This window comes from Haliotis cracherodii, unplaced genomic scaffold (assembly GCF_022045235.1).
Source record: "Haliotis cracherodii isolate W230 unplaced genomic scaffold, xgHalCrac1.p SCAF_6, whole genome shotgun sequence".
Classification (NCBI taxonomy): domain Eukaryota; kingdom Metazoa; phylum Mollusca; class Gastropoda; order Lepetellida; family Haliotidae; genus Haliotis; species Haliotis cracherodii.
The window spans coordinates 29,564,477-29,578,853 of record NW_027266319.1 but is presented as its reverse complement, the minus strand read 5'-3'; the positions used below and the strand labels follow the sequence as shown (position 1 = coordinate 29,578,853).

Genomic DNA, 14,377 nt, shown 5'->3' with positions numbered 1-14,377 from the left:
TAATAATTTATGCATTTGTATAGGGAAGCATTCACTGTGCATAAGTGCTCTGTGCGCTACAATGAAACTTATAGTCAGTGGGGGTGTTTTTTGAACAGGTGGGTCTTGATGGTTTTTTGAAGCAGGAGAGTGATGAGGAAGTCTTTCTGGAGAGAGGGAGTTCATTCCACTTGGAGCTTGCTGTGTAGGCAAAGGATCGCATGCCGAATGATAATGTCTTCACGGGTGGCACTGTTAGAAGGAGCTGGTTTGGGGACTGCAGAGAGCGCACATTCTTTAAGGTGGAATCAGTTCTGTCAAGTAGGCTGGAGCTAGGTGGTTGACACATTTGTAGGCAAAGAGAAGGATTTTGTAGTCAAGACGTGCAGGTATCGGCAGCCAGTGTAGGTTCTCTAGAATCGGGGTTATATGTTCACATTTGCGGGTTCTTGTGACAATCCTTGCAACAGCATTCTGTAATAGTGACTTCTTGTCTTTGATGACGATAGCCTGTGTCCTTTCTGTCAGGTATGAAGCAAACCACTTCAGAACATTGCCTTGGATTGTACAGCCTAAGCGTGTCAGCAGGATGGAATGGTCTATTGTATCAAATGCGGCTTCAGGAATTGTATATTGTCTTTGAATTTAATTATTGTTATTATTTAATTGAAAATATTTCAGCCGTTGCTTCATACATGGACTCAAACATGAAGTAAGGACCTCTTGAGTTTAATTTACACGTTCTGATGGCCTTGGTGACAGTATGCCAACTACTAGTGGTTTTATTGCAAAAACTGCTATCAAAGAGAGAGAAAAATAAAGGGCTGAAAACCCGGAAATATTTGACAAACTACTTTAGATTCACTGTACAAAATGTGTTTTGGATGTCAACACAGACAAGACATGTTCAGCTGTAAACATGATTAGGAATGTGTTTAAATCCTAAACGGAATACATATTTGGTGTGTTCTATCTAAATGCATTTAGGGCTAAACACATGAAATGAGCTATCGTCTCACAGCCTAAATACCACATGGACACAACATTCCCATAATCTAAACATGTGCAGAATTTAAACACGTTAAAATATATAGTTAGATTTTTAAACATGTATAAATTTTAAACATGTTTAGAATCATTTGAACACGTTTAAACATGTTTCATCTTAAAACATGTTAAAACATGTTTCAAATATATACATGTTTCAATAAAGTGCGTATCATTAATCAATAAGACAAATCAATCAAATACAGATAAGATGTAATATTTATATTGAAATTAGATGTGCAAATCCAATTCACAGGCACCTGCATAACACAATATACCACTGGGGCTTACAACGCACAGTATTTACCTAATAATATGCAACTTAACCAAACCTGGTTTATATGACTTGCAAAATTGACTCTTGTGACGACAATGGTCTCCATAGCACAGGTGGTAACGTGAAGGACAATGAATCAGGAGATTGTAGGTTTCCATCCCGCCGAGGTTAAAAACCTATGTGTTCATGAATGTGTTGCTGTATGGCGTTTTCTCTTATACATGAAGCTCACAATGAATCATGATTCCCACTACCCACTCACCCCAAATTAATCCATTTACACTGCTAAAATAGCTTTAACCATCCCCACCCATCCCCACACACTCACTTCTGTATCCCCATTAAAAGCTAAAAAAAACCATAGGAGCAACCATTTTTAAATTACCTACAATGGATTTCAAGGTGGGTATGCACATTTAGACTCTAAACACGTTCAACTGTTAAACACAACCCTTAACATGTTAAGACCTAAACATGTCTAAATTATGGGACAAGGGACGTGTTTAAGTTTGTGTTTGGGATCAAAAACATATCTCATTATTACTATTATCTATAATGAAGGATATAATCATAATGATAGGAAGCAATCACGCATGCTCCGATCAGCGGTATATAACCTATTGTCTAAAGGGCAGTGCACAGACTGCACTGGAGACGCGACATGGCGGTCACAATGATCGTCCACCTAGTGTGCGCCGTACTCACCACAGCCCTCTGTAAAGTAGGTATAGTGTTTCATCTCTGTCAGCCACTTAATGTCAGTACCAGTTCTATTGCGACTTGTCATGTAGTCAACTGATTTTCTCACAAAAGTCTTCTGACACAGCGTCAAATGGGCGAACGTTTTGGCTGACAACTTACAATCCCGAAGACTAAATCTGTTTGTTGTTTAACGCCGCACTCAGCAATATTCAAGCTATATGACGACGGTCTGTAAATAATCGAGCCTGAACCAATCTAGTGATTGGCATCATGAGCATCGATTCATGCAATCGGAATACGATGACATGCATCAACCAAGTCAGCAAGCCCGACCACCCGTACCCGTTAGTCGCCTCTTACGACAAGCAATTGACGGAAAGAATGGTTTGCTGTAGACCTATTCTAGCCCCGATCTTCACACACTGGAGGTCTTCATCTATATTTCAATGGAAATAGGTAGACAACTACACAAAAAGTATATAATAAATCTCGTGACGGGGGAAAGGAGATTTATATTAAATCTCGTGACGGGATAAAGGAGATATATAAGAAATCTCGTGATGGGGGAAAGGAGATTTATAATAAATCTCGTGACGGGATAAATGAGATATATAAGAAATCTCGTGACGAGGAAAGGAGATATATAATAAAACTCGTGACGGGGAAAGGAGAAATCTGTTATAACCTTTCTTTATGTTTCAGCTATCTGTTATAACAGTTCTTTATGTTTCAACTATCTGTTGTAACGGTTCGATATGTTTCAACTATCTGTTATAATGGTTCTATATGTTTCAAATATCCGTTATAACAGTTCTATATGTTTTAGCTATCTGTTATAACGGTTCTTTATGTTTCAACTATACGTTATAACAGTTCCATATGTTTCAACTATCTGTTATAACGGTTCTTTATGTTTCAACTAAACGTTATAGCAGTTCAATGTTTCAACTATACGTTATAACAGTTTTATATGTTTGAACTACCTGTTATAACGGTTCTATATGTTTCAACAATCTGTTATAACAATCTACATGTTTCAAAATTCTGTTATAATGGTTCTAAATTCTTCAACTATACGTTATAACAGTTCTATATGTTTCAGACATCTGTTATAACAGTTCTATGTGTTTAAACTACCTGTTATAAGGGCTCTATATGTTTCAACTATCCGTTATGATGGTTTTGTTATGTTTCACCAATCGGTTATAACGGTTCTTTATGCTTCAACTATACATTATAACAGTTCGATATGTTTTAGTTGTCTGTTATAACGGTTCTACATGTTCCAACAATCTGTTATAACCGTTCTATGTTTCAACTATCTGTTATAACAGTTCTATGTTTCAGCTTTCTTTTATAACGGTTCTATGGTTCAGCTATCTGTTATAACGGTTCTATATGTTTCAGCTATCTGTTATAACAGTTCTGTATGTTTCAACTATCCCTTATAACAGTTCTATATGTTTCAGCTATCTGTTATAAGACTTCTTCATGTTTCAGCCATCTGTTATAACGGTTCTATATGCTTCAACTATACGTTATAACAGTTCTATATGTTTGAACTACCTGTTATAACAGTTCTTTATATTCCAACAATCTATTAAAACAGTTCTATATGTTTCAACTATCTGTTATAACCGTTTATGTTTCAGCTATCTGTTATAACAGTTCTATGTTTCAACTATCTGTTATAACCTTTCTATATGTTTCAGCTATCTGTTATAACACTTCTTTATGTTTCAACAATCTGTTATAACGGTTCGTTATGTTTCAATTATCAGTAAAAACGTTGCTATATGTTTCTCGCGTTAAAATTGATGGAGAAGTGCTGAACGTGGCGTTAACACAAACTCTCTCATCCCCCGGAATACATACTATGGTACCTGTGTTTTCAGGGAAATCCCACCGACCCGGGCCGGCTGAGGGTGCTCAGCATCTCAGCTGAACAGGAGGAGGGATCATTCAAGTACTCCGTCAAATACAGGAACTCGATCCAAGCAAACACTTCCTGGGAGGTCGCGCATAATGGAGGCTTGATTGGAGGTGTATTAGGTAAGATTACACTCTGAAGTACTTCTGTCGAGAGGGAGTGGGGAGTCGGGTGTAGGGGGTCTGGTGCCTAAAGGAGGCTTTACATTAACGAATATTATTATTTTTATTAGATCTGTACCCAATAAAACAGGTTAACCCGAATGTACAACTCCACACAAACAGGGTACGATGGCGCAAGGGTGACGTACAAAGTAAAATAAACTATTCACACGCTGAATTTATTACAAGCATGAGCGCCTATTTCTTCCAAAATTCCAAAAATGACATACTGAGAGATGTTTATGTTATGTAAGAACAGCGTTCGGTTGAATGATAAGAGGGTGTACATTCGTCTTTATTCAGACGTGTTTGTTGTAGACGCTGATGTCTACGATATAACAGAACAGTTCAGTGGTGGAGAGGGATGGTCGGTGCTGACGTCCAATATTGAGATTCCAAGAGCGAGCGCGGACCTGTACACTAACGATGCAATGACGAGCTTCATGATTCTATTCGAAGGGGTGACAGGGCACCAAACAGTACAAGGAAATGAGATTCGATTTCCCTTGGGTCAAGATTTTTCTTACACTCCCGGCCAGCCTCTGGACATCGTAGCACAGTTCGCCCATGGGGACGATTATAACATTAATGTAGAACGGGACTTGAGCTGGGTCTTCTTAGGTATTGATAACAACCGCATGACGCCAGTGCTAGAAATTGCAGCCAGTTTCGACCCTACTGGTCGTCGTTTTGTTCCATTTGTCAATACAACTCAAAGCAACGGCTATACCGAAGTCTCCGCTACTGTAAATCTGATGTCACAGGAAGGTGTAGTCTTTGTTCATGAAGCTATTTATTTTGATACCAGACCCGAATCCCCCAATATCTTTATCACTGATGGATTCTACATCCACCAAGAGGGTCACCCGGACATATTCCCATCGGATTTCATTGGTTTCTTTACCATTGATGAGATATATGGAAGAGGAAAAAACACAAGGTGCCGTGAGAACGCTAGCTGTTCCTTCGAATGTAATGCTATGGGGCGGGAAATTGAGTCAGTTGTCATGCGCAACGCCGGAAATGGACGTGTCGTGGCTCCAGTCGAGGAAGTAAGCCAAGGTATGGTACACTGGACATCGTACAGACTTGACAACTTCAATCGGGCCCAGCAGGGAAATTACGCGTGTACTGCCACTAATAGGAATGGCCTGACAAAGGAAAGGATATTCTCGATCGATCTAGAATTGCCACCAACGGGATTGTTCTAACATTGGAGAGGATTATCTCGATCGATCTCGGGTTGTCCATTGACACATCCGAGATTCGAAATACACGAAAACCTGATGACATGAAACATACAAAATGTATTGGAGAAATTGCAGAAGAGGCACGGAGAAAGTAGTGAGTGAGTATGGTTTTACGCCGCTTTTAGCAATATTCCCGCAATATCACGGCGGTGGAGACCAGAAATGGGCTTCACACATTGTGCCTATGTCGGGAATCGAACTCGGGACTTCGGCGTGACGAGCGAACGCTTTAACCACTAGGCTACCCAACCGCTCCCGGAGAGAGTAACGGTTAGTCTCTAATACATGATACATGCAAGATTTGACACATCTAGATTTCTTCAGTTTCTGAAAATTAAGATATTCCCTGGACTCCTTTCTAAAATACTTTAGGGGCGGTCGGGTAGCCTAGTGGTTAAAGCGTTCGCTCGTCACGCCGAAGACCCAGGTTCGATTCCCGACATGGGTACAAAGTGTGAAGCCCATTTTTGGTGTCCCCCGCCGTGATATTGCTGGAATATTGCCAAAAGCGGCGTAAAACCATACTCACTCACTAAAATACTTTAAGAGACTATGTAACCAAAGAGAATTCTTAAACAATTTTTTTCCATTCCAGACATGTTTTACCTCACCATACATTTGGTTGTTTGATATTGACTGATATGTGTTTGACAGTCTTAGTTTTTTAGCCAATAAAGTATATATATGCAAGAAGAGAAATGAGTTGTGTTTAAAACTTTGGACGTTTGCCAGTTTGACAAACCTTTCGAGCACTTATATGGTGCTTACAGACCACGGATCATAATCATTGCAAATATGGGATTTGAACACATGACCAGCTGCAGCGGGTCCCTGCACGACCAAAGGCCTGAACAGTACAACACTAATTGGTGCCTTCAATGTGTTGCCATGTGAATACATGTGGTATGGTCTGTGTTTTCAACCGATGTTCAAACATACACCTGGATGGTCATCAAGCTCAGCCAACTACACTTCTCAAAAGAAGTTTCCTTCCATAGAATTCTAGTTGAACTGTCATGGCATGTAAAATAGCCATTTAAAAAAATCAGATCCTGAAATTGTTTTCAACAGTCATATACTGTAAATCGGGAAATTAATGCGTCGCCAAAAGAATGCGATCGCTGGTCCCTAGCCCAAATTGCGACTCAATATGAATGCACCCCCCCCACCCCCCCCCCTTTCAAGCATCAGTGGATACATATCTAAACAAAACGTCCTCTGTCAGGTTTACAGGAGTATCCTCACCTTAACCGGGTTCGATTCCCGACATGGGTACAATGTGTGAAGCCCATTTCTGGTGTCCCCCGCCGTGATGTTGCTGGAATATTGCTAAAAGCGGCGTAAAACCATACTCACTCACTCACTCACCTTAATCAAACCTTACATTAATCCAATCACACACCAAATAGCCCCGCTTCTAAGCGCTGAGTAGAGTACTTCCGCTTAAACAATACAAGCGCCCTGGCTCGTGTCGGCTTTTGATGCAGTCGCAAAGAACAAAGACACCGTGTTCCGTGGGTGGCGTCTGTCTGGACTTGCAGGTGTGATCAGTGATGACATAAGTGAGTAGAACTCTTGTCTTGACCCATCTTGTACTCGTATTGTAATACAGAAACCGACTTCGACTATCTAATGACATGTCTTGGAACTGTTCCGCGGCAATAGTTATTTGCTACACTTTCCATTACTTCCTCTGCTTCTGTGTCACGTGATATGATCCGGCGAAGGGTCGGAAGAGTACACAACGAATTGCTGCACTTTGGACCAATGTATTGTCGTATAAAACATGTGGTATGGTCTCTTTATTTAAATGATATTCAAACATACACCTCTAAAATAATCAAGCACCGCCTAAGTCGTTAAGGACCACCTAATTCTTCCATGTTATTAACATGTCATGGCAAGTCTCTGCCTCTTCGCCTCATGTGATAGGATCCAGCCCGTACAACCATCTGAGGCACATGTCGATGGTATCTTAGACCTAATCAAATATCACCAATGTCGTTTGTGGCTCTTTCCAGAGACACATGGGCGTTCAGAATATAGGGAAATATAAAAAAACCGAGTGGTGCTATATATGCTGTATATATTATTTAAAGAACTACATGAAAGGAAAGCTACTTTTTCGGAATGTTTGTTTCAGCAAGACACAGAATGTCGGTTTCGATGTATCAGCATGACACGGAATGTTTGTTTAGGTGTACAGCGAAATACGGAATGTTTGTTTCATCAAGACACAGAATGTTGGTTTCCATGTATCAGCAAGACACGGAATGTTTGTTTAGGTGTGCCAGTGAAATACGGAATGTTTGTGTCAGCAAGACACAGAATGTTGGTTTCCATGTTTCAGCAAGACACAGAATGTTTGTTTAGGTGTACAGTGAAATACGGAATGTTTGTGTCAGCAAGACACAGACTGTTGGTTTCGATGTATCAGCAAGACGCGGAATGTTTGTTTAGGTGTACCAGTGAAATACGGAATGTTTGTTTCAGCAAGACACAGAATGTTGGTTTCCATGTTTCAGCAAGACACGGAATGTTTGTTTAGGTGTACCAGTGAAATACGAAATGTTTGCTTCAGCAAGACACAGAATGTTGGTTTCCATGTTTCAGCAAGACACGGAATGTTTGTTTAGGTGTGCCAGTGAAATACGGAATGTTTGCTTCAGCAAGTCACAGAATGTTGGTTTCGATGTATCAGCAAGACACAGAATGATTGTTTAGGTGTACAGTGGAATACGGAATGTTTGCTTCAGCAAGACACAGAATGTTGGTTTCGATGTATCAGCAAGACACAGAATGTTGGTTTCGATGTATCAGCATGACACGGAATGTTTGTTTAGGTGTGCCAGTGAAATACGGAATGTTTGTGTCAGCAAGACACAGAATGTTGGTTTCGATGTATCAGCAAGACACGGAATGTTTGATTAGGTGTGCCAGTGAAATACGGAATGTTTGTTTCAGCAAGACACAGAATGTTGGTTTCCTTGTTTCAGCAAGACACAGAATGTTTGATTAGGTGTGCCAGTGAAATACGGAATGTTTGTTTCAGCAAGACACAGAATGTTGGTTTCCATGTTTCAGCAAGACACAGAATGTCGGTTTCCATGTTTCAGCAAGACACAGAATGTTGGTTTCCATGTATCCAAGACACATGGTGTTTGTTTCGGTGTGCCACAATCTCTTTAAAATCAGATCTTAGTTCTGGCTACCGCTAAACAAAGATCTGAGGACATCCCATTTGGGGTCACGTCAGAACGACCTTACATCCGACCGATCAGAGCGTGGCTTACCAGATCATGAAAGTGACAGTCGGAATGTGATTTCGAATCATGCAACCTCGAAAACTGTAACACGGGGTATTCCGAACGATAGTTACGGGCTTAACGACTGAATCTATACAATCTAGACTATCTATTTGTCATTCCAGATTGTTCTTTTGTTCAGGTTTCAAATTTGTAATCGAGAATTTGTCAAAATATGTTTCGAAGCGTAGTCGCCAATTTGAAATTAGTCCCGTAAAGCACGAGAAAGCTGCCTTCTGATTGGCTAGTGTCGACTTCTTGTCAGTCATTCCATTGGTCGGTCAAAGTTCACACAAGGTCGGTCGGACGTGACCCGTAATGGGGTGTCCTCAGATCTTTGTTTAGCGATAGCAAGAACTAAGATCTGATTTGAATGAGTGAGTGAGTGAGATTTTATGCCGCTTTTAGCAATATTCCAGCAATATCACGGCAGGGGACACCAAAAATGGACCACACATTGTACCCATGTCGGGAATCGAACCCGGGTCTTCGGCGTGACGAGCGAACGCTTTAACCACTGGGCCACCCGGCCGCCCTGATTTGAATGAGATTGGGTGTCCCAGTAATACACAGAATGTCCAATTGTATTTGCGTTTGTTTCAGTAGTGTCAAATCCGGCTTTTGGTCCTGTGTCAGATTAAGGATGAGCCCCAGAAACACCATGAGAATGACACTAACTGTGGGAAGAGAATCCATTTCAAGAGAACATTTTAGAAAATATGGGGAATTCCATGTATTGGTATCGTTGTTTTGTTACAGTCAAAGCATTTTCAGTTAGCATTTATAGTTTATTCACAGAAGCCTTTAGTCATGACTGAATCATGACATTTTGTACATTATGTTTATAATGCATGATAAAACTGATATTATGTTATAAAAACATTCGGGAATTGCATATTGTCTTTGGATTTCGTATTTACTCTTCGATTGAAAGTATTGTAGGTTTCCTTTAACAGTAACTCAAACATGAAGCAACGACCTGCAGAGTTTAACCTACACGTTCTGATGACATCCGGTGATTAGTATTTTTGCAAAAGCTGCTTTCAAATACAGAAAAAACCCTGAAATATTTGACAGAGAAAAACCTTCTCATCTGTAATGCTACTATATAATCATAATAGCAGGAAGCAATGACAAGCCCCGCACAACGGCATATAACCTGTTACAAGTGGCGTGCACAGACACCACTGGAGATAGGTCACGGCAGTGACAATGATCGTCTACCTCGTGTGAGCCCTTCTCGTCACAGCCCTCTGTAAAATACCTATTACATTCTCTCTAGGTCATGTCGGGCGCTCAATGTCAGAACCTGTTTCACTGTGATTTGTTCATGCATGTTCAGGGGCGGTCGGGTAGCCTACCGGTTAAAGCGTTCGCTCGTCACGCCATTTCTGGTGTTCAACGCCGTGACATAGCTGGAATATTGCTAAAAGCGGCGTAAAATCAAACTCACTCACTCACTCATGCAAGTTCAACAGATGTTCTAACAAAAAAACTTCTTACAGTGACAAGTTAATACACAATGTACTAAATTTAGCAGCGATGAAAATAATGATAAATATAATTATCAATAACATTATGAATGCAAAGTTACTGCGAAAATATACAGTTAAACCTACAGGTAGTCCAGCCCTACATTGGAAACATAGCAATGTATGTTTATCTCCTAAAACAACGACCCAGGCCAATGTGTGCGATGACAAACAATCAGACAGGTAACACTTTGTAACCATCCGAACCTCTTTAGTGGGTTTTTCACCAGCACTGGTTACGTGCCTATGTGACCTATTCGGCCCGAAGTGATACACCGTATATGAATCCAAACAAGTTAAAGAACGTCCAATTCTTTCATGCGCCATGACAGATTAACTTTAGTCATATGAGACAATCGGACGTACGTTGTCCTTTTAAAATTAATATTATATTTGGCATTCTTTATTTATACATGTGTGTTACAGACGCTGGTGTCTACGGCATAACCGGGCAGTTCAGTGATGGAATGGGGCGATCGGTGCTGACGTCCGATTCCAAGCTTCCAACAGTGAGCGTGAAATTGTACAGTGCTGAGATGACGAGACTCGTGATTCTATTCCACGGGGTGAAAGGGTGGAAGGGAACCGACCCGTGAAGATCCGGGGTAGAATAGGTCTTCAGCAGCCCATGCTTGTCTTTAAGGGCGACTATGCTTGTCGTAAGAGGCGACTAACGCGATCGGGTAGACAGGCTCGCAGACTTGGTTGATGCATTACATAGTAGTCCAATTGCGTGGATCGATGCTCATGGTGTCAATCGCTGGATTGTCTCGTCCAGAGTTCATTATTTACAGACCGCCGTCATATAGCTGGACTATTGCTGAGTGCGGCGTTAAACAACAAACAAACAAATAAAACTAAAAGGGAACTACATGGTAGAAGACAATTGAGATACCATTTCCATTGAGTCAAGATTTACGAGCTTCCAAACATCGCAATACAGTTCGCCCATGGGGACGATTATGCCATTAATGTAGAACGAGAAAGAGACTGGGTCTTCTTATGTATTTGTAGTAGCGGGTAAGGGGTGGATGTTGGTGGGGCACACACAACACGACGCTACTCGTCAGTTCACATGACAACCATCTTTATTCCGAGAGTAGATACTAATCATATTAAACCCTGAAAATATAATGCAAACATCATAAGTATTTTTGTAGCAGAACATGGAGATTAAACACAATTACAAGACTTCATCTTATCAGCTAGCACATTAGCACTAGCATGAATAAATCCTTAAATATAAATAGCAGGTTGTAAACTATTTCTGAATAACTATATAAAATTTCCATTTGTAAATACTTTGAGAATACATTAAATTCACACAAAACATTAATTTAGAAGAATAACCATATACTAGTTATTAGTTTGAACCATATATATATAATTATGCTCCCTACTTACCACTGTGTGGCAATGAGCTTATCTCAGTGGTTCGCAGTCACGTTCAATGTTGTTTACGGTCACATCATTCTATAACAAGTTGAAATACAACCTTGACAATACTAATAATGACCATATAAAATAAGATATAAAAACAACCGATCTCCCATACATACGTTCTTATTTCATACCACGTTCAGACAGTTATAGGTTTAAGAACATGTTTAAATAATAATTTAGTTTAGTAAAGTGTATACTAGTAATGCAGTATTTAAGAAGATAACATACTGTAAAGATGCAATATGATACATTTTAGATTGAAATTAAATAAATTCTACATACAACCAACTGTAATGATAGTTGAAATACCTACTTTACTTTAACTACCAGCTAGGTTTACTTATACACTGATGCATTAATTTAACACCTCTTAAGTAATACAATATGTACAAGACCATATATACAATAGATGAAATACTAAGCCCATAGAAACTAACCTGGATAATGAAATCCTCCATACACAAACATCGAGTTCCCTGAATGTACAATGTTCAACATCCACAATCAGCAAGGGGCTGATATGAAGGAAAACGATCTAATACAAATCTAAGTGACCTCCTTGAATAATTGTGTACAACTGCCAACCGGATATGCCGGACAGAAACCTTTAAATCTACATACACAATAGATAGTAAGCTGACCACAGAAACTAAAGCAGACAGACAAAAGAAACTTGTGCAGTGTGCATACGCATGGGTCAGAACCTGGCCTGACCCAGTAAGGTGGCTATTGTTAAATGCAGGGTGCAGGGATAGGCTTATTGTATTGAGGGCTTGTATAACTCTAAAGGTTTGTTTGTAGGGTACTGTATGTAAAGTTTAAAGCTAAAATGAAACATCTAAAATATCTAACTTATATGTACAAATACTTAAAACATGACTTGGCCACATACTTCCCCTCCCCCAGAAATGACGTCCTCGTCATTTGGAAGTTCCATCCAGAATAGAAATAAAAGCCTGGGATAAACTCTCACTAATATGCTTTAAAGGTGGTGAGGTGAAATTTGGTTTAACGTCGCGTCCAAGATTATTGCACTTATATAGCGACGTAATATGCTTTAAAACACCACTAGCTGCAAGTTCCTGGATTGCTCTAGATCTTCTGTCCATAGTAGCCTCTGAACCTGTCACTCTGTGACTCATCAAGTACTCCCCTGATGTCATCCAAGAAGGCTTCTTTGAGTCTCTTCCTGAACGTCTAGGTGCAGATGCAGTTGGAAATATCGATGCAGTTGCAGCAGCAGATGTTTCGTCATCTATCCCTGAAGCGGTCTGAGCCCCAGGTTCCTCCTGTTCAGTTTCGTCCTCATCAAGTTCCTGTATTTCTTCTTCACGGGTCTCTTCTGTGTCCTGCTGTTCCTCTGACAACACTGACGAGTGACCGTCGCCACCAGAAGAAGATCCCTCTACCTCAAGAAGTTCTTGGTCGTCACCAGTCTTTGCTTGGGTAGATTCCTCATCCCTCTCTGCAGATTCTGCGTTCATCACTGTGGAGCCATGAACGTCTGCTGTATCTTGGGACGTCTGAACAGGCACTGTAAATGTTCCTATCTCCATGATATCTTCATTTCCAGTAGACATCTCTGATGTCGCGTCTTGAGTGTATGCTGGGGATAACACAGTTGATGTCCTTCGTGACACATGAGCCAGTGCTAAAAATGGCATCAATTACGACCCTATGGGTCGTCGTTTTGTTCCATTTGTCAATACAACTCAAGGGAACGGCTACACAGAAGTCCCCGCTACAGTGAATCTGACGTTACAGGAAAATGTAGCCTTTGTTCGTGAAATTGTTTATTTTGATACCAGACCCGAATATTCTAATATCTTTATCACTGACGGATTCTACGTCCACTAAGAGGGCCACTCAGGCATATTCCCATCTGATTTCATTGGCTACACCGAAGCCTGTGAATCTGACGTCACAGGAAGGAGTGTTCTTCGTTCAGGAAGTCATTTTTTACTGTACCAGCCCTGTTCCGAATATTGTTATTTTTGACGGATTCTACATCCACCAATAAGCCCACCTGGGCCCATTCCCACTGGATTTCATTGGTATATTTGCCATTTAAAACAAAATCTGCAATGAGAACACTAGCTGTTCCTTCTAGTGTAATGCTGTGGGGCCGGAAATGGAGTCAATTGTCATGCGCAAGACCGGAAATGGACGCGTCGTGGCTCCAGCCGAAGAAAAGAGTGATGATCTGGTATACTGGACATCATACAAACTTGACAACTTCACTCGGGCGGACCAGGGTAATTACACATGTACTGCCACTAGTAGGAATGGCCTGACAAAGGAAAAGGTTATCACAATTCGAGTTGTCGATTGATGTGGTGAGGTGAGGTGAAATGGGGTTTAACGTCGCGTCAAAGATTATTGCGTTTATATACCGACGTGCATGCACGTGTGTGTGTCTGCTTGTACTAGTCCGGACAGATGCCGATGTATAGTGTTAGCACACTGAGATACCATGCCGCAGTTTTAAAGTAATACCCCACTCAGACATTTTTCCCTACTCCGAGCCGACTAGTCCTTGTTTTAGCTCCTAAATGTCGAGCGCCAGACAGGGTAACAACAAGTACCGCCATATAATGTCATTTGGTATGACAAAACCTTCCGCTCTCCGGGCGGTCGCTCTACCTCTAGACCACGGATTGATACATCAGTGACTCAAAATACATGAAAATCTGAGTTTCTGAAAATGAAGAAAACAAAATTCATTTCATTCCAGATATATTCTACCTTCGG

At 40.6% G+C, this 14,377-nt stretch overlaps 1 protein-coding gene and 1 pseudogene across 1 annotated transcript; both read left to right on the top strand.

Moving 5' to 3' along the window:
- The first annotated feature begins 1,955 nt into the window (after positions 1-1,955).
- On the top strand, positions 1,956-6,030 carry LOC139445598 (uncharacterized). The gene is made up of 3 exons (XM_071226758.1): positions 1,956-2,024; positions 3,901-4,057; positions 4,415-6,030. Exons 1-3 carry the CDS (start codon positions 1,965-1,967, stop codon positions 5,305-5,307), a joined length of 1,110 nt encoding a protein of 369 aa, XP_071082859.1. The 5' UTR covers positions 1,956-1,964; the 3' UTR covers positions 5,308-6,030.
- Positions 6,031-13,211: 7,181 nt separating this feature from the next.
- LOC139446356 (uncharacterized) lies at positions 13,212-13,958 on the top strand (annotated as a pseudogene).
- Positions 13,959-14,377: the final 419 nt, after the last annotated feature.

Excerpts from the sequence above, each read along its gene's own strand:
- LOC139445598 (XM_071226758.1), top strand. The coding sequence starts at position 1,965 with ATGGCGGTCACAATGATCGTCCACCTAGTGTGCGCCGTACTCACCACA. Across the intron at positions 2,025-3,900 it reads TCACCACAGCCCTCTGTAAA|GGAAATCCCACCGACCCGGG; the intron begins GTAGGTATAGTG and ends CTGTGTTTTCAG. Across the intron at positions 4,058-4,414 it reads CTTGATTGGAGGTGTATTAG|ACGCTGATGTCTACGATATA; the intron begins GTAAGATTACAC and ends TGTTTGTTGTAG.